The following is a 22,892-nucleotide window of genomic DNA, read 5'->3' as shown; positions in this document are numbered from 1 at the left end:
CAAGCTTGTATTATAGACTTTTACATGATGTCTAACAAGTAATTCTAATTTACCTGTTTGCTTGCTACGTGCAAAATCTTCAGCCTCTATAGTTTCAACATCATCGCAGATTTTAATTAATTGCTCTAGGTTGTGCTCATGAACTTCATCATTAGTAGAAAATATATGTAAAGAGTCGTTATTTTCATCATTCTCACAAGTTGATAATATTTCCAAATCTTCTTTTTTTAGTGGACATTTCCTGTTTCGCTGCCTTAGTCGATTTAATAATTCAGCAAACGTGCTGTCCTGTTGTCTAACAACCTGTGTCAACTCTACAACACCAAAATAATTCATCCATAAATCGATTCCTGGTACATCCACAAAGAGTGGTTTACCTTTCACAGGAGCTAATTGGAAGAAATCGCCAACAGCTATGACAGCAATATTACCAAAAATAGAAAAATCTCCGGTTTGCTTAATTTGTCTCAATCGTCCATGAATATATGTTAGCAGTTTATGGTCTACCATTGATATTTCATCTATAATTAATATTTGAAGGCTGTGGAATTTTGTGCGTAAAGAATTAAGCTTGTCTTCACTCAAAGGGGTGTATGGCAACTTCACATTTGTGGCAATACAAAAGGTTGTATGAATTGTTGAAGCTTTTAGTTGGTAGGCTGCAATGCCGGTAGGAGCGGTTAAAAGAACAGTAATGTCATCTGGATGCAGAGCAGTTTGAGACAATAATCTTGTTGCTTCATATTGTATGGCTTTAATTAAATGACTTTTTCCAGTGCCTGCTCCACCAGTAATAAAAGCATGAAATGGTTTTGGGCTTTCTCCTCTGATTTTATTCAAACACCACTGTCTAATTTTATAGAAAACGGCCATCTGAGTTTTGTTTAAAGAGCGAATTAAGCTCAAGCCATCTACACGATTCAGACAATTATCTTTTTTTTCTATCTGAGCAATTTGCTGATTGTTGCATGCTAAATCTGGAATGCTGTCATGTCCCTCTACTTCTTGATCTGTCTCTTGTCTAACCTGTTTACACTCAAAACGTTGTAATTGCTGTTCAGGACAAAGTGCACACCATGCATTTTCTAACATGTCTTCATTATTAACAGTATTTTGTGCAGTGTCCATCGCATCTGTATCCTTTTCAAAAAATGCTCTGTTTGTAGTTACGACATGTTGTACTAATTGTGCTGATCCAACGGTAAAAGAAACCTCACCTTCCCTATAAAAATGTTCATAATTCGTATACCCTTCTGGTTTTAGTTCAGTATCAGCACGGTATGGAAGAAAGAGTTGTAATAAACTTTGATAGAATTGTTCTGGACTTTTTGTTACTGAGAATCGGGCAAAACGCACAATAGCTGGTTGAGTGCGTGTTCTTTTCACAATAAAACCCAAGTTGTTTTGTAACATTATTTTATTGGTACAAGTCTGACTTTTGTATGCAATTCGGTACTCTGACGCAAATGTGGCTAAGCACATATTATTAAAAACATGCTGATTTGGTCTATTCTTGTAGCGATCAACAAAACTTGTCATCCACATTTCTTCACTTTTCAGATTCTGAGAGTTCAACTTGTTTTGTATAACGCTAAGTGGTAAACTCATACGAACAGTATTGTCACCTGTAGGAATAAACTGAACATTCCTTGAACACTCTTTTAAGTGCATGTTGGTTAATCTATAAACTGCTTCCTGTGCACTAACCTCTCGATTGTGTAAATACACTGTCCCTAATTTTCTCAAAGCTTGTTTTGCATCAACATTACCTTGAGTTGTTGATTCCCGTTGGGCATTAGCTAACAACAAACCCATTTCCCTTTCAGATTTTGAAATGTAGGAAATAATATAAACAATGCAGGCATAAGCATCGGTTACATATTGAATGTCCATGTTAGCATTCCAGCACCGAAGGCCAAACTTATTATACTGATTAACCCACACTTCATTTAATTGTCGTTTCAAGACAATGTGTGTAGTATTATTTATACACTTATATGCCATCTCAAACAAATCCTGATTTATTCCAACACTATCAAACAAACTTTGTATAGAATCTATGTTCTCTTCTAAAACAGCCGTCTTAATTGCTGTCATTATGCCACGAGCATATTCTACATTGACGTTATCATTTATATTTCCACTTTTACTTGTATCTTGACAACTATTTACACCTTTATCAGGTACATCTTCCTCAGACACATCTACTTTTCTACGACATATGAACGTTTGCATTGATGGTGGCTTAGGAAAGTTAAAACGACAGACTGTGTTTTTCTTTTTGCATGTTTTAGAGTGACGTTTACTGTGACATTGTACTGATGTGACAATACTGTGTAAGTTCTCATCTTCTATGGGCACTTCGCAAGTAACATATCTATCTATAAAGGCAACAACGTCTTCGTCAGAATTTTTATCTATTTGTGGTGCATTTTTGATCCAAAACAAACAATGAACATGGGGAGAACCACGTTGTTGAAATTCAACCCTATAAAAATAATCGACAATTTCTCCAATGGGGTGAACTGGTGACATGAGCACCTCTTTCAAAAAACAATGCCACCTAAAATCAAATATGCGAGCTGCAGTAACAGGATTACGACGCAAAAGCTCACATTTGTCAGCCCATTCTAGCTGATCTAAAGTTTCCTGTCTTCCTTCATGTTTTAAAATACTTGACATCAAATTTGTCCATCTCATGTCAGCAGATGAAAACGAGCAAAACCAAGTGGGAATGCCCAACTGTCTTACCATAGCAAACAAATCTTTTTGCACACCTTGCCAGAATGATGGTGTGCCGCGGATGGGCTTCAAAAACCTGTACCCTTCATCAAAATTAAGAACTTGCCTCAAGGACTCAGTGTCTTTGAACATGTCACTTGGTATGGATTTACTACAGCCATGCCCTTTCCTTAGAGCAATAGATACACTAGAGACTACTTTTTCAACTTCCGACAAATACTGTGCATAAAAAATGTATTCAACATTTTGCGCAAATCTTCCATCTGCATGTAAAATTCTATTGTTAAAATAACGTGACAGTGTTAATCTTTGAGGCCTTTTGTCACGATAAATTGAACAACCATGTGGAAATAAAACTGGAAAACATTTTGCCTCGTTTGTTTCATCTGCAAGCATTTTCACTGGATTATTCCCTTCAGCGGGTGCAATACTCAAGATCCCGTCATAGTACTGATCAAGAACTTCTTGCCCAATATCTACAGGCTGTAAACACGTGTCCATAAACACACAGTGCTGTTGCCTATCATGTAACTCATCATCAACATGTTCATTTTCTACTTCATGTTCTTCAACTATATCATCTTCATTTTCTTGCCTAGTAAACTCATTTAACCAATCATCATTAAAAACTACATCTGAATATAACTTGTTGTATTGTTTTAAGTAATATAATGCCTGTTTAATTTTATTTGTATCAACATACTGATACTTATAATGACCTTTATAAGTTAATTTGCGCTTTAATTTCACACATACAAAAGACCCTTCAGCTTCTGTTCTAGGCAAGACATTTGTTGTGTTTTTAACATTAGCTGGTACACAAGTGACAGGACCATGAACTCCATTTTGACCACCTTTTGGCAAAGCCAACATTTTCATAAATGGAATATGCAATGAAATCAAATGTTGCTCTAAATTATTAAGGCAACTAAGCTCTTCTGGTATTGGTTGCAATTCCAGATTGTTAACAGCACTTTCTGCTGGCTTTTCACCTTTTTTCAACTTAGAATGACAAGTATAGCAAATCCAAAGCTGACCTTTACATGAATTTGCCAAATTACAGGGAATATCACATTGTTCATCACACTTATGCAAAAAAGTATCTGTAATACATGAGTTGGCTACTAACAAAGTTGCAGAATTGTTATTGTAACATTCTTTGCTACAACATAATACTTGCGGTCTAAACAACAATCTATGGCAAACACAACAAACAAACTCTAATCCAGAACTAACTTTATCGTCAAACTGTTTTCTGACAAAATTAGAAAGCTGACGATTTTGTTGTAATTGTTCTCTTTTGATCTTGTTAATTCTTTTCATATTTGCTTTGTGTAATGCATTGTTTTGATACTTTAATTTACTTGCTTCTTTTACTGTATTTCTGTGCTTTTTATTATTATGGTATTTCACTCTGCTGTATTTCTTCATTTTATTCTTATGTTGCTCATTGACACTGTATTTGACCCTATTGTACTCTTTTAAATTTTTCCTGTGTTCCTTGTCGACACTGTATTTGACCCTACTGTACTCTTTAAGATTGTTCCTGTGTTCCTCGTTGACACTGTATTTGACCCTACTGTACTCTTTAAGATTGTTCCTGTGTTCCTCGTTGACACTGTATTTGACCTTATTGTACTCTTTAAGATTGTTCCTGTGTTCCTCGTTGACACTGTATTTGACCCTACTGTACTCTTTAAGATTGTTCCTGTGTTCCTCGTTGACACTGTATTTGACCTTATTGTACTCTTTAAGATTGTTCCTGTGTTCCTCGTTGACACTGTATTTGACCCTACTGTACTCTTTAAGATTTTTCCTGTGTTCCTCGTTGACACTGTATTTGACCCTACTGTACTCTTTAAGATTTTTCCTGTGTTCCTCGTTGACACTGTATTTGACCCTACTGTACTCTTTAAGATTTTTCCTGCGTTCCTCGTTGACACTGTATTTGACCCTACTGTACTCTTTAAGATTGTTCCTGTGTTCCTCGTTGACACTGTATTTTACTCTATTGTACTCTTTAAGATTGTTTCTGTGTTCCTCGTTGACACTGTATTTCACCCTACTGTAATTTTTTACTTTTTCTTTATGTTGCCTATTTTCTAAATATTTTATTTTACTTGCTTGCTTTAATGATTCATTATATAAAACATTTGAATGATATCTTGTTCTAGTAACACTTTTCACATGTTGTTGAAACTCTGTATTGCTATGATACAACTCTTTGATATGGTCTTTATTCAAATTATTTTTACTTTTAACTCTTTTTAATGTAAAATAATTCTTTAGATATCTGGTCTTATTAACAGATACATTCGTATTTCTATCTTGATCAACAGAAACTGTCTCCATGTGATTTATATTAACTTCATTCTGTGGCTTTACACTCTGTCTTGTGCATATTTTCCGATCATCTTCTTTTTCATTCTGACACAACTTATAGCAAATCTGTTTATCAGGTTGTGTCACACAAATAACAACTTCATAGTGGTTTTCATTGCAGTGTTTTAAATATATCCCTTGGTTACACATCCTTCTATGCACACAACTGTACTTTAACCATCTCTCATTATGGTATGTATAAATATCAACTCCTAAATAATTAGCTGTCGATTGAATTTCCACTTCTGTGGCCCATGATCCAACAAACTTCATTTTTGAATTTGACAAATAATCTTCCATAGATGTATACTGACATCTTAAGAGATTACTGTATTCCACACTATGCAATTCCATGTGCTTTACAATTGCAAGTCGAACTGCTCTATGAGCTTTTTGTGTGCCACACACTGCTTGTGCCACTGATCTGAAGAAACAATTCCCATCACCTACAATACTAACTGTTTTACAAGGACAGCCCATTGGTCCAATTTCTGTTGGTAAAGGAACATTTTGACCATGGCATTCTCTATGAAGTTTCTCACTTAATTTTTGCTTAACTTCATGACATAGTGGAGTGAAATCAAACATTCTGTTAATTCCATTTCCTAAACAAACTACATCTGAATTGTCAAAAATGTCAACATTTGATTTGCTAATCTCAGTGCTGTCCTTGAAACATTGTTTCTGTTTTTTAACAACCACAGATTCTTTATTTTCTTCCAAACTCAGTTTTGAACCCTGCAATTTCCTTTTCTTATCAACACAATGCTGTTTTTGTGATTCACGGACCGTTGCTTTACTGCTTTTAACTTGATGTACACAAATGCCACTTAATTCAAAAATCTTTTGGTTTCCTCCCATAGAAGTAGACAAATTTTCAATGTGCCTTAAAACACAGGTCAGTGTATTGTAATATACAACCACACTAAACCCATCCCCATCAACCATCCCAGTACTACTACGGGCATGAGAATCTACTATAGCAAACTGCCCATTTTGCTTAATAATACCACAGGTATTACCACTTAGAGTTAAAAAGCATGTATCATATTTTTCAAACATTGATTGTAAACCATCAAGCAATGTTACACATGCACCAGACAAAATAAATTCTTCGTCAACCACATCTACAAATCCAGAAACAAAGTCGCCATATTCAAATTTAAATGTATTTGAATTAAAAGAGTATTGTTGAGGAAGATCTTGAATGCACAACAACTTGTCCTTCGTTGGATCAGTGATTGAACCACTTTGACGCAAACTGGTATACAAGCGGTCACCATCAGTCACAACATTATCTAAATCTTTTTTTCCCCATGAGAACACACTACGTACACTGTGCTTTGCCATTGCAGCCAAACTAATTGCAACACACTGTTTTCCTGCCCACTTGAACTGTTCATCACCCTGATGAAATGATCCACGAATGCTATGAACACTTTCTCTTTCATTCGATGTAGATGGCAGGCTTTGTTTAGTATCTTTGACTGTACATGCACTTATTTCTCCAACAACATCACTAATGTCAAAGCATTGTATGTCTGATGAGATGATGTCTACATTAATACCACAAATACTAAACTTATCTGCAGACAAGCTCGTCATTAAATTATCCATGTGAAAAACTAGGTCTTGCCAGTTTGTGTTAAAAACAACAACTGATGTACCAATGTCAGATCCCAAACCACATGCGTTACGGACATTACAGTCTACAACGACATAGAAATCGTTATGTTTCACGATAGTGCACATGTCTCCATTTATAGTCATTAAACAATATTCATGACTGAACAGCATCTCTTGTACTTTCTCATACAACTCGTTCTTTGATCCATCCAATGCCTTTCCTACTTTTACATTGCATGTTTTATTGAAAACATTATATTGCCCAGCAAAATGACGAGGAAACTGAAGGTCTCCATTAGACTCAGCTTTCATGTCCTTAACTAATTTTCTTCCCTTATTATGAATGTCTTGAAGATCTGATTTCTTCCATGTACACACATTATGCATCTTGTGCTTGACTATTGAAACTACACTGCAGGCTACACCTGTAAACTCTTCATTCACCTCTGCAGACTGCAATCTTACCTCATTGCCTGCTACGATGCCAGACACATCTGGACACACGCAAACAGGGGAAATAGAGATATCAGTCTTACTATTGTTGTTCAACGGCTTGCGTCGCATACGGGATCTCTTTAGCGGAGGCATCTAAGGAAAAACATAAGATCACATTAAAATTACAAAAAATATAATTATGTACTTTAACACATACATCAGCATTTGAAATAATACATCATTTATTTATAATCTTTATATCAAGATATTTGGAAAGTTTTGTTGATAATAATGTGTTTTTGTGCTGGTACCATGCTGGTTTATAGCTGACTCATGAAGACATTAATATTATCGTATTAATATTATGCGGTGGTTAGTTCACAGCAGTGACAGAAATGATAATTTTTATTAAAGGGCAATATTTGTAACTTTAAAGATATTTCTAGGGCCATTTTTATGACGAGCTTCTTGCTGACTCTCGATTTATTCTTATTTGATTGGTTCAATAAACAGGCCAGTCACCAGAAAACATCTTTATCTTCATTTGGCTCAGAAACGTTCTCGTTGCCGAAATTGTACTTTTAATGCACACATACATGTTAAAGAATAAATAAATGAATAAATAAATAAACCATGATTGATTAATAGGCTGTGCACCATTAGGCTGACTATATGAGCCAATACTGAAATTTGAGCTGGTGTGTTAAGAAAGAAAATGACAACAATTAACAACATGTCTGTGTTTTCAGTGCATGCTCATCAGGCCATATCAGTTTGTAATATTGATGCTGTTGAATGTAGGCCTAGTATCTGCACTACTAATCATTTCACCTGTTTACTGATCAGGGAGATTCCAGAATAATTATTATTATTTTACGAAAATTAGTTACAATAATATTTTTTCCCTTTATCGTGCACCATTTATCATCTGCAATGCCATCGTGTATCCACTAGATGGCTGTATACCCCTATATATAAACACATCTATTATGCAGTGTATTCCCTGGTTGCTGGGTTTTTATTCAAACATAATTACTTTTTGTCAAAGTTGAGTTCATGTTGATTTAGTATCAGTTTTTCATTACAGTAAAATTTGGACAGAGAGAAAGCATTTTGTTAGTCATACTAGCTACATATAATAGCTTTATCAGTCTTATGAAAGTAATCAGAATCATTATGACAGTGCGACCAAGACAATATTTCAGAATATATTAGGGCTGCAACTAACGATTATTTTAATAATCGATTAATCTGTCGATTATTTTTTCGATTAATCGATTAATCGGATAATTTAAAAAAACCCGAAAAAAAACATTAATTCCCAACCCTTTATTCAAAAACAGAACTGACAGTGCAAATTCACAGTGCAAAAAAATCTTCAGAAAGTGCACAAACAGGTCGCTCCTTATAGGATGCACCGATACCATTTTTTCAGAACCGATCCGATACCAAAAATCCTGAGTATCGACCGATACCGATACCAGGGCAGTTTTTTTTTTAAATCAAGTAGAATTTCTAGAACTATGTTTGTTGAACTGATAATCACTATTTTGTGTGTTAAACACAATCTACTTAATACATACAACTTCATTAAAAAAAAGACCATAAATGCTATTATAAACTAGAATAGTGGATAATTAAGCATACAATTTAGTCTAGAAAAATCACAAGCACAATAATTGTATTAAATCTGAACATGAAAAAACATTTAGTGAGGAACAAATATTAGAATAAGTGTAACACTAAATTTGGTAAAACGTTACACATTGCTCTTTGTATTGTTGTAAAATACATTCATGAAAAACAAGATAACAAAAATCAAAAAGATAAATTATTTTATAGCCTACTATAAAATTGAGACATGTTTTAAATGTATAGCACATCGGTTTAATGAGGCAGCAACATGATGGATAGTACAGAACTAGAAAGGCTAATAGTTCATTGCGTCGCTGTATTATGATATGAAAGGCTCCAGTACAGTGCGGCACACAGCGCTTATGCGCATCGCGAGCGCAGAATGATGCGCTTGAAGCAACACGAGTCACAGCGCGCAGCGCTTCGATTCCGCATTGAAAAGTTCAAATCACAAAGGAAAGGCATATTGATGCGTAGTGTATTATACACAGTATCTATCTATCTATGCAATAGTTTATTGAGCATTTTCTTTTAACAGTTTTAAATGTCAGTTACTGTGCGCGTGAAGAACAGTTAGTGCTCTGACTCTACCAGTGTTGAGAGAAACCCGGTAGAAAGTAACATGATGCAGCAATAAAGTCCAGCAAGATAAAGTTGTTTAATGCAAAACCATAGACCTTTATCTACAGATCAAGTATAATTATAGTAACATTGAATCATCTTGGAGAGAGTTTTTCATCGTGTTGACTCGTAACCGAACGCGACGCGCTGTTTGATGCTGGATGGAGAATGACTGACAGCCGCAGCGGAGGGAAAAGTGATCTTGATTTAATGACTTAAATATTCATTTCTATCTCACATTATACTATATAATGGCTTCCGAACACTTATGATATAGTGCAGGACAACTTTATGATGCTTTATAATGTTTTTGTCCCTTTTGTGGGGCTTAACAATAGCACAGAATATACGCACCATTTTTTTTTTACATCTCCGTGTCGCGCGACACAACGAATCGATAATGAAATTCGTTGCCAACTATTTTAATAATCGTTTTTTATCGATTTTATCGATTAGTTGTTGCAGCCCTAGAATATATAATTGAGTGCCAAATACCATAAATAGAGACATGATGTGAAAAACACTGCATTAAAATTGTTTTATTACATAAACAATGGGTGTTAAATGCTTTAATTGTAAAGTTTAACACCAGCTTAGTGGTGTAATAGATTATATAATATATACAATTTCAATCCAATAACGTTAACCTGCTTGAAATGTAGTATGAATGTCAGTCAGCCTTAATCAGTTTAATGGTGCACAGCTTATTAAGCAATCATGATTTATTTATTAATTAATTTGTGTTTTTATTTATTTATTATTTAACATGTAGGCCTATGTGTGCATTAAAAGTACCATTTCGGCAGCGAGAACGTGTCTGAGCCAAATGAAGAAAGATGTGTTCTGGTGACTGGCGTGTTTTTTTTAACCAATCAGATAAGAGAAATTCGAGAGTCAGCGAGTAGCTCATGTGGTTGGCTACATGAAAAAGGTGGACCCGCCCTCCACTTCGCAGTCCAGTTAGAGTCATGTTACGCAAACTCATTTCATCAACAAAAGGTAGTTTTATCAGAAAATTAATCAGAAAGAAAAACAAATCGCAAAGATCACAAAACAATAATTATAAAAGCGCTGTTTGCTGCCATTTATGTTGTTTTCTTAAAAATGTAAAAGACAAGCATGTTTTATCACAGGTGTAGCTTACACTCTAAAAAATGCTGGGTTGTTTCAACCCAATTTTGGGTCAAATATGCACAAACCCAGCTGTTGGGTTAAATGTTAAAATTACATTTTTAACCCAACGTTTGAGTTTGTCCATATTTGACCCAAAATTGGGTTGAAACAACCCAGCATTTTTTAGAGTGTACAATAAAAAGTGATACATTGATCAAAATGAATTCATTTGTGTCAAGAAATAAAATGGTTTAATGGAATTTTACAAAAGAAAGAGCCTAGCCTATTCCGTCGGGTTTGTTTCTGTTTATTTATTAGGCAAAAACAACAAACTCTAACCCAGAATTCTGTATCTTGACATTGTTGAAAATAACTGTGAAAATGGATTTTTGATTGCAGTCATTGTTTTATATTGTATGAGGTTGCACTGAATTATTTTGTTAATTGGAACTTTGTGCTTTTTTTTTCTTGAACTTTTTTCCATGTTTTTAATTATAACAAATCAGTTTTGGGCTTTAGATTCAAGGATAGTCTCAATTTGTGAGTAAACAGAAATTACATTTTTAAAAGAATTTACAAGAATATATTTAAATGTTTAAAATTACCTGTTAAGACGTTTATATTATTACAAAAGTTTCTCAAATACATGATGTTCATTTGAAATTTCTGTTTACAAAACCACCGAGAAGAAGAGTAACTTTACACAAATATATGAAGTAGCGCATCTTTTTCAACATGGAAAGAAAAGCTAATTATCATTTGAAAATATTTTTTTAATGATCATGTGACAGTGAAGGCTGGAGTAACAATGTTGAAAATTCAGGTTTGGCATTAGAGGAATACATTTTAAAATATAGAAATGTAGAGGAAAAATTTACTTCTAATAATATTTCATAATTTTATTTCTGTACTGAGTTTTGGGGTAAAATTACAAACTTGGCAAGAGCTGTTAAGTTCAGTTGTTAATATTGTTTGTCATTTTACAGACTTTTGTGTACAATTGCAAATAAAATATTATTTTGAAAGAAATCATTTTCTGAACCTTGGGATTTTCTAAAGAGTAGAAATTATAAAAAAAAGTCTAATACATAAAACATTTGAAAGAGAAATGACACTCCAAAATAGGGATGTCTTTTCCTTTTTTATCTGACAATGATGCTGCTTAACTGTTGACCAACTTTTTCATATAGCTTACATGGGGAGGAGATCTAGAAAACGTTTTCAGTTTCAATGTTCACAAATAATTAGGGCCCGAGCACCGATGGTGCGAGGACACTATTGGAATTGCTCTGTTTATTTAATACTATCATTGTTGTACATTTTAAAGTTCTACAATATGTAACCATAATAATACAACATTATAATAGCATCTATGTGCTTAGGAGCTGGCATTAAACCTATTGGACACTAATAACCTTGCCAGAAGATTGTAATTAAGTTTATAAAGTTTAAGTAAAACTTTATAAAGCCTATATTATAAACAGATGAATGAATAAATATACAGATAGCAAGTAGTAGCAGAAGTAGCTAAATGTAGGTCTATAACTATAGAGACAAAAATAAGGAATAAACGAAAAATAAATAGCCTATAAATTCTCAAAACCAAAACTGGATATTTTTTTAAGATGTAAAAATAAATGATGAACAAACGAGTAGGCCTAAATAAAACACTTGAAATATAAATAGGCTATCACATGATGTTGTTTTTTTCCTGACCAACAATGTCTCCTGTTAAACATTAGGCAAGATAGTTAAATTAGATATCAGTTAAATTAATATGGAATAGTGTGTGTGGCCCAATGAAAATGGCAAAATTTTCAAAGCGTTTAGATTTGGATGCAAATATGAAAAGAAAAACAACTTAATATTTGGATTCACGCAATAATTACGCATCAACGGAGCACAACAGAATAAAACTTAAAGAATCAATCAGGCAGTGACGCGAAATGTTTTACTTAAATGAGCAGATCAACAAAATGAATGAAGAAAACTGGGGTGCGTTTCCCGTACAACTATATAGCTCACTACCATAGTACGATGCATCGTTGGAGAAATCAACTAGCTCGTCACGACTGTTTCCCGAAACCGTTTGTCGCAAAGTAGCCTATCGTTCAACCACGCTGGTTTATGACGTCTCGCACGTGGTGGACTAATACATTATTTTAATTAATCTGTTTGAGATCGAACTAACGCTAGATTTTGTCATATAAGTTACAGACATGGCATCTGAAGACCATTTCTAATTTTTCTCATTTACTTTGCTTTATTACCAGACTCAATATTTGGCTCGTTCTTACATAGTAGCCAGAGCCATATAGAGAGAGAGTTGCGACAACTCCATTCACTCCAATGGAACGGTTTTTTTACAGCAATGGCGGCTCGCGGAGCCTCTCAATAGTTCCCGGAAGTAGCGGCCGCGCCATAGAGTCTCAGCAGAACAGACCGTTTGTGATGCCCTTTTAAAAGGTAAGACGTTTAAAGAACAAGATTGTATATTATCAGTACATCGGAATCAATTTAACTTGTGTATTAAAGCATGCTAGTTGATTATTGCTATCTAAATTTGTAGTTTTAGGGGACGTTATCGGATAAATGATAGGTCATTGGATAAAATTAGTAGCGCATAACAAACCACGAACAGCCTATTAATGTTAAACCCGTTATATTAATGTAGCTGTATCCTTTGTTGTGTGTAATAAGAGGGAAAACGCTTCTAAACAGAGGCCAAATATAACATTGGGAGTGTGATAGTCATTAATGGAAGTGGTAATAAGAATATCCGTTTAATTTCGTATTAAATGTGCAATAACAGAATAAAATCCTTATTTTAGATTGCATATTTGAGTAAACAAAAAAGTATGGGTGGAGTTTTTTAGGCATTGTGTTTCTGTTGAATATTATCTGTCTATATTACTGTTTCAGCCCAGCTGATTTTGTATATAATTTGTCCCGTTTTTGTCTCCTTTATCTCTTTCAACCCAATAAGCATAAGCGGATTCAGTGGATCCTGCAGACCCCCGCACTGACGCTGTACCCTCACCTTCAGTCTCAGCTCCTTGGATTTGCAAAACTTTTCTTGCTCCTTATTTTAAATAAACATTCAACTTGCCAGTGTTGGTCTTTGTGAAAAAGTGCAGATACACCTAAGTAGCCTACTATGATTAACGCTCAATTTAACAAAAGTTGTTAAATTATCTCAACATCTTTAAAACGAAAGGTTTATATGAAAGATGATGCCATATAATTTCGTTTTCAATTTATTATTCTTAAGACAATAGTTTATTTATTTTAAATGGTTTATTTTTGCAGACAGTTGCACAACCTGATATTTTGGGGGTTTAAGATAAAACATAAAATATGTATTATTTAAATGTATTAAAAATGAATTTAAACTAAATAGGTTTTATAGATTAAAGTGATTTATGTCATGAATTTATCAAATGATGTTAAAAGGAAATAATGCACTTGGACACAAAATGCAATTGGACACTTGGAAATAATGTGTGTGTGTATATATAATCATGTTTTGTTTTTAGAACTGAATATATTGTGTATTAATTTATATAGTAATACGTGCATGGGGTGCATAAGCATGGTAAACATTAAGATTATTTGAAAATTCACTTAATTAAATTTTACATTAAGACAATCACCTGTTACCTAGTCTCCTGTCCTTGTGAAACCATAGCACATTAGGCTACGTGATAGTCTTAAATAACATACAAGTTTGAGAACACAAAAATACTTTCTTTTACCAAGGTAACGTTAGCTAGAAATATGTTTACAAAGGCAGGCAACGCAAGTTGAGCACACTAATCATTAAATATTATCAGATTTTTATATTTTAAAAACAACATTGATGTAACTACATACACATACTACATTCACAAGTCAGTGTATTATATACATATTGTAAATCAATGCATTTATTGACTACAAATGACCAAAAATCACAGTTCTGCTCTCTAACTCCATTGATTTGAATTAGCGCCGAAGCACTTCCTGGAACTATCCGCCGTTACGCGAATCACGTGACGAAGAACCATTTCGAACTTCCGTTGTCGCAACTGCCTCTGATAGTAGCTAGAGCACGTTCGCACATGCGCAGTCTTCAAAAACGGTGTTTTAAATCTCTTGACAAACTAAAAGACGTAAATTACATTTGTATGTATTCTAAATAAATAACACGGGTTGTACTGAATGTCAGCTTGCTTATTTTGCTAAAGATAAGGATTTATTCAGTCTAGCTGCTACATCTCATGTAAATACAACTCATTCACTTTCTGTGAAGCAGCGCGTGCAAAAATTACAACATAAACTCAGGAAATGGACTAGTTGCACGTGGCCGCCATTTTGTGCACGGAGCGAATAGCCAGGGGTGCGTAGCATAAACTAGCATAAACTAGAAATATGCTTCTAACCACGGCTCGAGAGCTGTCGTTCCAACCACACAAGTTTGCGATGCTGTTTGCGAACGTTCGTTTGAACGATGGTTTCGAGAAACACCAAATCGTTAAACTATGCTGATAACGACGGAACTTGCGACCATAGTTGACTAACGATGCTTTCGGGAAACGCACCCCTGGCTATTCGCTCCGTGCACAAAGTGGCGGCCACGTGCAACTAGTCCATTTGCGGAGTTTGTTGTAATTTTTGCACGCGCTGCTTCACAGAAAGTGAATGAGTTGTATTTATTTAAGAAAAGCACAATATATTTTGTTTATATTGTGAGAGTAAAAATAGGCTATATATAAAAAAATATTGTATTATTTGGAATAATTTCTTAATCTGTGGTCAGTATTTTAGTTTAGGTTTTTTTCTGCTGTTAAAAGAGAAAACATCTTTATAATGTAACGTTAACATTAAAAAGCTAACTTTAAATGATTGTTTAAAAAAAAACACAAAACCACATACCGTTATAAAAAAAAACCTCTTGTAATTGTAGAAGTCGTAGAGATGGCTCCGAAGAATCCAGTAACAGGAACAATAGTTTAGTCCCGCTTGTCTCAGGTAGAAGTGCTGTTTTACACCAAATACGTAGAATCGTGCAGGAAAAGTCTTGCCTGTTGTATGCGAATGTTGACGCGATCTTGGTGTGGGCCTTTCAGCTCGATGTATGTGTTTCAACAAGGTCCTGTGGTGGGGGTGGGGGTGCTGAAGGCGCCGGCGCAGCATATTTCATTGGCTAGGCGCCAGCCAATAGAACGGCTCCTTTAAACACCCCCGCTCCCGCCCGCGCCCCTTCTCGCGCGCCTCTGAGTTACAAGTGCACAAGTCAGTTTTGCACCTCATATATCGCGAAAAGAGTAGCAAAAGTCAAGGCGCGAAATTTGAACTTGTAGTGACAGATTTGAGGAGTTGCAAGTGCCTATTTGAGGTTGTACTGGGAATATGAATGTAAGAAGAAGTGCAAATATATATTACACGTTTGTGTCAGTCATTGTATTTTTGTGAATGGCATTTTACACATCTGTGACTACTTGTCTGCAGCTTCAAATTCAGAATACAGGTTTGTGACTATTCTCTGAGAGTACAAATTTCAACATTCAACTCCAGATTTTTATTTTACAGGTTTTCACATCAGAGCTGTGAGTGTAAATTTGAGCATACAAGTACAAATATTTATTGTACAAGTTCTCAAATTCACATCTACGTGCTCTCGAGTTTTGCTACTCATTTACCTTCATACTATTAATGAGAATAAAAAGTCCAACTTGGACAACATTTTATGCATTGTTGGTTACGGTAGGCGGTATTATTTGTAAAGTGTATTTAAAAATAGTTTAAATACTATTTTAAAAATAATTGTTTAGGCCTACATGGTTTGCTGTTGTTGTAGAATAAATGCGTTTAAGGATTTGATGTGTGTCTCTACGAATACACTAGAGTCAGTTGCCGGTGGCAGACAGTGATTAGCTCATTCTTTTGTCTGTATACAAAAGGAGACATTTGCATATAACTAGTCACCCAACCAAAATCACACACACACACACACACACACACGCACACACACACACACACACACACACACACACACACATCCCCCCTCCCCTCCCCTCCCCTCCCCTCCCCTCCCCACACAGACAGACACACACACACAGACAATGACAGAGAGAGAGAAAATACACATTCAAACCACAATATCTGACTTTCTGTTGGTCGGAGCTAATGACTGTAAATTAGAAAGTTGTTCGGCTTGATAATATCAATATACACGCTGAGTTTTGTAACTGTAGGTAAAACTATAACTAAGTTATAACACACTTTATGCATCCTTTTTTAATCATAAATTCGTTTCCTCGCCACGGCCAAACCGTTCGAGATATCAAAAATCCGTTCGCAATTTAGCATCCTCCATGTCTTGACTTCATACACACCGAGTTTCGTGGTCATAGGATGAATTCTCTGGGAGAAGTGTTTCAAATGCCAGAACATGCGTTTCCATACAGCCCATAATAGCCGACTTCCTGTTGGACTGGCGTAAAACTTAGAGCACGAAAGTTGTTCGGCCCGATGAGATCTACATGTGTACCGAGTTTCATATTATTACATGCAAGCGTGTTTGATATATGGACATGTTTTTGAATCCCATTCCAGGGGGCGCTGCCGAGCCCCCCTGCCACGCCCGGGTCCCAGCTTCAGCGCGGCCCTAATGGCCGCAGGTTCTGACATTTGTGCAAAGTTTCAAGAGTTTTTGAGCACGTTAAGGCCCCCAAAAGTGCCCAAAAGGTAGTAAAATAATAATAATAAAGAAGAAGAATAATAATAATAAATAATAATAAATAATAATCCGAAGGAAAACAATAGGGCCTTCGCCTTTTCAAGGCTTGGGCCCTAATAATAATAAACAGAGCAATTCCAAGAGGGTCCTCACACCATCGGTGCTCGGGCCCTAATAATAATTAAAGCTGCAAGCAGCGATGAAAGGGCCCTCGCACCCGTGCCACCGCCACCCGGTGGCTTTAGGAAGACAGAGCACGGTGGGCAATGTGCATTTAAGTAGGTAAAAATAGGAGGAGTATGTCAAAGTCAGTTACAAAAATGTCCTTGATTATGGGGATAATAGCATGCGTTATAACTCAGATAAGTGTTGCTAGCATGTTTTAGCATGTTTCTAGCATGTTTAGAACTCAATGGCATATTAAATATGTCGCTAGTAATGCATCACAGTGTAAAACGTGTCACTTCCTGTCGACAGTAGGTGGCGCTATTACTTTAACTTAAAATTGTCATGTAGATGTGTTCAGGGCAGGACTCTTATCAAACGTGTGAAGTTTGGGGCAGATTGGACATTGCCTTCTTCAGTAACACCAACTTCCTGTTTCATTGCATTAGCGTGCTTTAGCACTTAGCTAAGAATTGCTAGCATGTTTTAACATGTTTCTAACATGTATATAACTCAATGGCATATTTAAAATGTTGCTAGTACTGCATCACAGTGTTAAACATGTCACTTCCTGTTGCCAGTAGGTGGCGCTATTACTATAACTGAAAAGTGTCATGTAGATGTGTTCAGGGCAGGACTCTTATCAAACGTGTAAAGTTTGGGAAAGATTGGACATTGCCTTCTTTAGTAACAACAACTTCCTCTTTCATTGCATTAGCATGCTTTAGCACTTAGCTAAGAATTGCTAGCATGTTTTAACAGGTTTCTAACATGTTTATAACTCAATGGCATATTTAATATGTTGCTAGTACAGCATCACAGTGTTAAACATGTCAATTGCTGTTGCCAGTAGGTGGCGCTATTACTATAACTGAATATTCTCATGTAAATGTGTTAAACATGAGAATATTCAACCGTGTGAAGTTTGGGGCCGATTAAACATCCAATGCCAGTTACAGCAAATTCCTATTTAATTGCATTAATAGCATGATTTAGCACCTAGCTAATGTTTGCTAGCATGTTTTAGCATGTTTCTAGTATGTTGTTAACATGTTTAACACTTGCTGGCACTTTTTTGTATGTTATTAGGAGTCCAAAACAGTGTTAAACATGTCACTTCCTGTTGCCAGCAGGTGGCGCTATGACTGTAACTGAATTTGAGCATGGTCATGTGTTCAGGACAGAACGCTTATCAAACGTGTGAAGTTTGGGGCAGATTGGACATTCAATGCCTGAGTTACAGCAAATTCCTATTTAATTGCAGTAATAGCATGCTTTAGCACTTAGCTAATGTTTGCTAGCATGTTTTAGCATGTTTCTAGTATGTTGTTAACATGTTAAGCACTTGCTGGCAATTTTTTATATGTTATTAGGAGTCCAAAACAGTGTTAAACATGTCACTTCCTGTTGCCAGCATGTGGCGCTATGACTGTAACTGAATTTGAGCATGGTCATGTGTTCAGGACAGAACGCTTATCAAACGTGTGAAGTTTGGGGCAGATTGGACATTCAATGCCTGAGTTACAGCAAATTCCTATTTAATTGCAGTAATAGCATGCTTTAGCACTTAGCTAATGTTTGCTAGCATGTTTTAGCATGTTTCTAGTATGTTGTTAGCATGTTAAGCACTTGGTGGCAATTTTTTATATGTTATTAGGAGTCCAAAACAGTGTTAAACATGTCACTTCCTGTTGCCAGCAGGTGGCGCTATGACTGTAACTGAATTTGAGCATGTCATGTGTTCAGGACAGGACTCTTATCAAACGTGTGAAGTTTGGGGCAGATTGGACATTGTTTGCCTGAGTTACAGCAACTTCCTGTTTCATGGCGAAACATCAAAATTTGTCAGGCCGCCGAGGACACGCCCTTCGACGAAAACTCTAGATCTTCGCAATTTAACGTCGCAAAGGCCTTAAGATTACACTCACCAAATTTGAAGATGATCAGATTAAAACTGTAGGAGGAGTTCGTTAAAGTACGAGGCCTGAAAATGGCAAAAACTGCACAAAAATCAGAGAGGAAGTTCAAAATGGCTGACTTCCTGTTGTGTTTAAGGCTATGCTCCAAGAGACTTTTTTGTAGGTATTGGGTCATTACATGTATGTACCGAATTTCGTACACATACGTGAAACGTAGCGGGATGCGCACTCCGTTGAACCTTTATAGGTGGCGCTATCGAGCCATTTTACCCCGCCCAATTCTGAAACGCATATCAGATGTCAATTTTCGCCAGTTCTGACGCGTGTGCAAATTTTCGTGAGTTTTCGTGCATGTTTAGGCCCTCAAAAATGCGATCAAATGCGGAAAATAATAATAATTAAAGCTGCAAGCAGCGATGAAAGGGCCCTCGCACCCGTGCCACCGCCACCCGGTGGCTTTAGGAAGACAGAGCACGGTGGGCAATGTGCATTTAAGTAGGTAAAAATAGGAGTAGTATGTCAAAGTCAGTTACAAAAATGTCCTTTATCATGGGTATAATAGCATGCGTTATCACTCAGATAAGTGTTGCTAGCATGTTTTAGCATGTTTCTAGCATGTTTAGAACTCAATGGCATATTAAATATGTCGCTAGCAATGCATCACAGTTTAAAACGTGTCACTTCCTGTCGACAGTAGGTGGCGCTATTACTTTAACTTAAAATTGTCATGTAGATGTTTTCAGGGCAGGACTCTTATCAAACATGTGAAGTTTGGGGCAGATTGGACATTGTCTTCTTCAGTAACAATAACTTCCCGTTTCATTGCATTAGCATGCTTTAGCACTTAGCTAAGAATTGCAAGCATGTTTTAACAGGTTTCTAACATGTTTATTACTCAATGGCATATTTAATATGTTGCTAGTACTGCATCACAGTGTTAATCATGTCACTTCCTGTTGCCAGTAGGTGGCGCTATTACTATAACTGAAAAGTGTCATGTAGATGTGTTCAGGGCAGAACTCTTATCAAACGTGTGAAATTGGGGCAAATTGAACATTCAATGCCTGACAGCAAATTCCTATTTAATTGCAGGAATAGCATGCTTTAGCACTTAGCTAATGTTTGTTAGCATGTTTTAGCATGGTTCCCGTGTGTTGTTAACATGTTCAGCACTTGCTGGCAATTTTTTATATGTTATTAGGAGTCCAAAATGGTGTTAAACATGACACTTCCTGTTGCCAGCAGGTGGCGCTATTACTCTAACTGATTATTCTCATGTAGATGTGTTCAGGGCAGGACTCTTATCAAACCTGTGAAGTTTGGGGCAGATTGGACATTGCCTACTTGAGTAACAACAACTTCCTGTTTCATTGCATTAGCATGCTTTAGCACTTAGCTAAGAATTGCTAGCATGTTTTAACATGTTTCTAACATGTTTATAACTCAATGGTTTATTTAATATGTTGCTAGTACAGCATCACAGTGTTAAACATGTCACTTCCTGTTGCCAATAGGTGGCGCTATTACTATAACTGAATATTCTCATGTAAATGTGTTCAGGACAGAACTCTTATCAAACGTGTGAAGTTTGGGGCAGATTGGGCATTCAATGCCTGAGTTACAGCAAATTCCTATTTAATTGCAGTAATAGCATGCTTTAGCACTTAGCTAATGTTTGCTAGCATGTTTTAGCATGTTTCTAGTATGGTGTTAACATGTTTAGCACTTGCTGGCAATTTTGTATATGTTAATTAGGAGTCCAAAACGGTGTTAAACATGTCACTTCCTGTTGCCAGCAGGTGGCGCTATGACTGTAACTGAATTTGAGCATGGTCATGTGTTCAGGACAGAACGCTTATCAAACGTGTGAAGTTTGGGGCAGATTGGACATTGTTTGCCTTAGTTACAGCAACTTCCTGTTTCATGGCGAAACATCAAAATTTGTCAGGCCGCCGAGGACACGCCCTTCGACGAAAACTCTAGATCTTCGCAATTTAACGTCGCAAAGGCCTTAAGATTACACTCACCAAATTTGAAGATGATCAGATTAAAACTGTAGGAGGAGTTCGTTAAAGTACGAGACCTGAAAATGCCAAAAACTGCACAAAAATCAGAGAGGAAGTTCAAAATGGCTGACTTCCTGTTGTGTTTAAGGCTATGCTCCAAGAGACTTTTTTGTAGGTATTGGGTCATTACATGTATGTACCGAATTTCGTACACGTACGTGAAACGTAGCGGGAGGCGCACTCCGTTGAACCTTTATAGGTGGCGCTATCGAGCCATTTTACCCCGCCCAATTCTGAAACGCATATCAGATGTCAATTTTCGCCAGTTCTGACGCGTGTGCAAATTTTCGTGAGTTTTCGTGCATGTTTAGGCCCTCAAAAATGCGATCAAATGCGGAAAATAATAATAATAATAATAATAATAATAATAATAATAATAATAATAAACAGAGCAATTCCAATAGTGTCCTCGCACCATCGGTGCTCGGGCCCTAAATATATATATATATATATATATATATATATATATATATATATATATATATAAATAAATATAGCTGCAAGCAGCGATTACGGGCCCAAGCCGGTGGCACCGCCACCCCGGTGCCTTTAGTTACACTAAAGGCACCGGGCTGGCGCTGCCACCGGCTTGGGCCCTCCATCGCTGCTTGCAGCTATATTTATTTATATATATATATATATATATATATATATATATATATATATATATATATATATATATATATATATATATATATATATATATAAAGCCGCCACCCCGTTGCCTTTCGGGTTCCTGTGCACGACGGGCAATAACGTAACCCCGCTTTGACTGTCGAGAAGAAGTCTGCTTTAGAGCTTGTATCAGTGTGAGTCTTTCTGCTCCCCTCCAAACACACACAGAAAAGGGGGGGCTGTCTGTGTGTGTGCCCTCCCTCCCCACACACACACACACACACACACACACATACAGAGAGAGAATGGCAGGGGGAACTCTGTCAGAGAGAGACAAAACCACATTCAAACCAAAATATCTGACTTCCTGTTGGTCGGAGCTAATGACTGTAAATGAGAAAGTTGTCCGGATCGATAAGCACAATATACAGACCGAGTTTTGTGACTGTAGGTAAAAATAACCCCCCCCACTTTAGTCAAAAGTATCTTGAAAGTAACACACTTCCTGCTGCCAGTTGGTGGCGCTATAACTTTGACTCACAATAGTCACATCCATGTGATCGCCCTCTTACAACAAACACACTGCTGAAGTTTCATCAAGATCAATAAATGTATGAAGACGTTATAACACATTGTGTATTTCTTTTCTCGCCATAACTTCGTTTCTTCGCCACGGCCAAACCGTTCGAGATATCAAAAATCCGTCCGCAATTTAGCGTCCTCAATGTCTTGACTTCATGCTGACCGAGTTTGGTGGCAATAGGATAATTTTTCTTGGAGGAGTATATCAAATTCCAGGGGCATGCATTTTCATACAGCCCATAATAGCCAACTTCCTGTTGGACTGGCGTA

The 22,892-nt window shown here is 36.3% G+C and overlaps 1 protein-coding gene across 2 annotated transcripts in view; it reads right to left on the bottom strand.

Moving 5' to 3' along the window:
- Window positions 1-4,830: 4,830 nt before the first annotated feature.
- Window positions 4,831-22,892, bottom strand: part of LOC307002421 (uncharacterized protein) — a 45,730-nt gene continuing 27,668 nt past the window's right edge. For both annotated transcript variants that reach the window (XM_079620010.1, XM_079620011.1), the window contains one exon: window positions 4,831-7,338. In XM_079620010.1, the coding sequence (XP_079476136.1) occupies window positions 7,286-7,338 (53 nt within the window). In that variant the 3' untranslated portion in view covers window positions 4,831-7,285. The remainder of the gene's footprint in view (window positions 7,339-22,892) is intronic.

This window comes from Phoxinus phoxinus (genome assembly GCF_949152265.1).
Source record: "Phoxinus phoxinus genome assembly, chromosome: 8".
NCBI classification, from domain to species: domain Eukaryota; kingdom Metazoa; phylum Chordata; class Actinopteri; order Cypriniformes; family Leuciscidae; genus Phoxinus; species Phoxinus phoxinus.
This window is presented reverse-complemented; position numbering and strand designations above follow the sequence as displayed.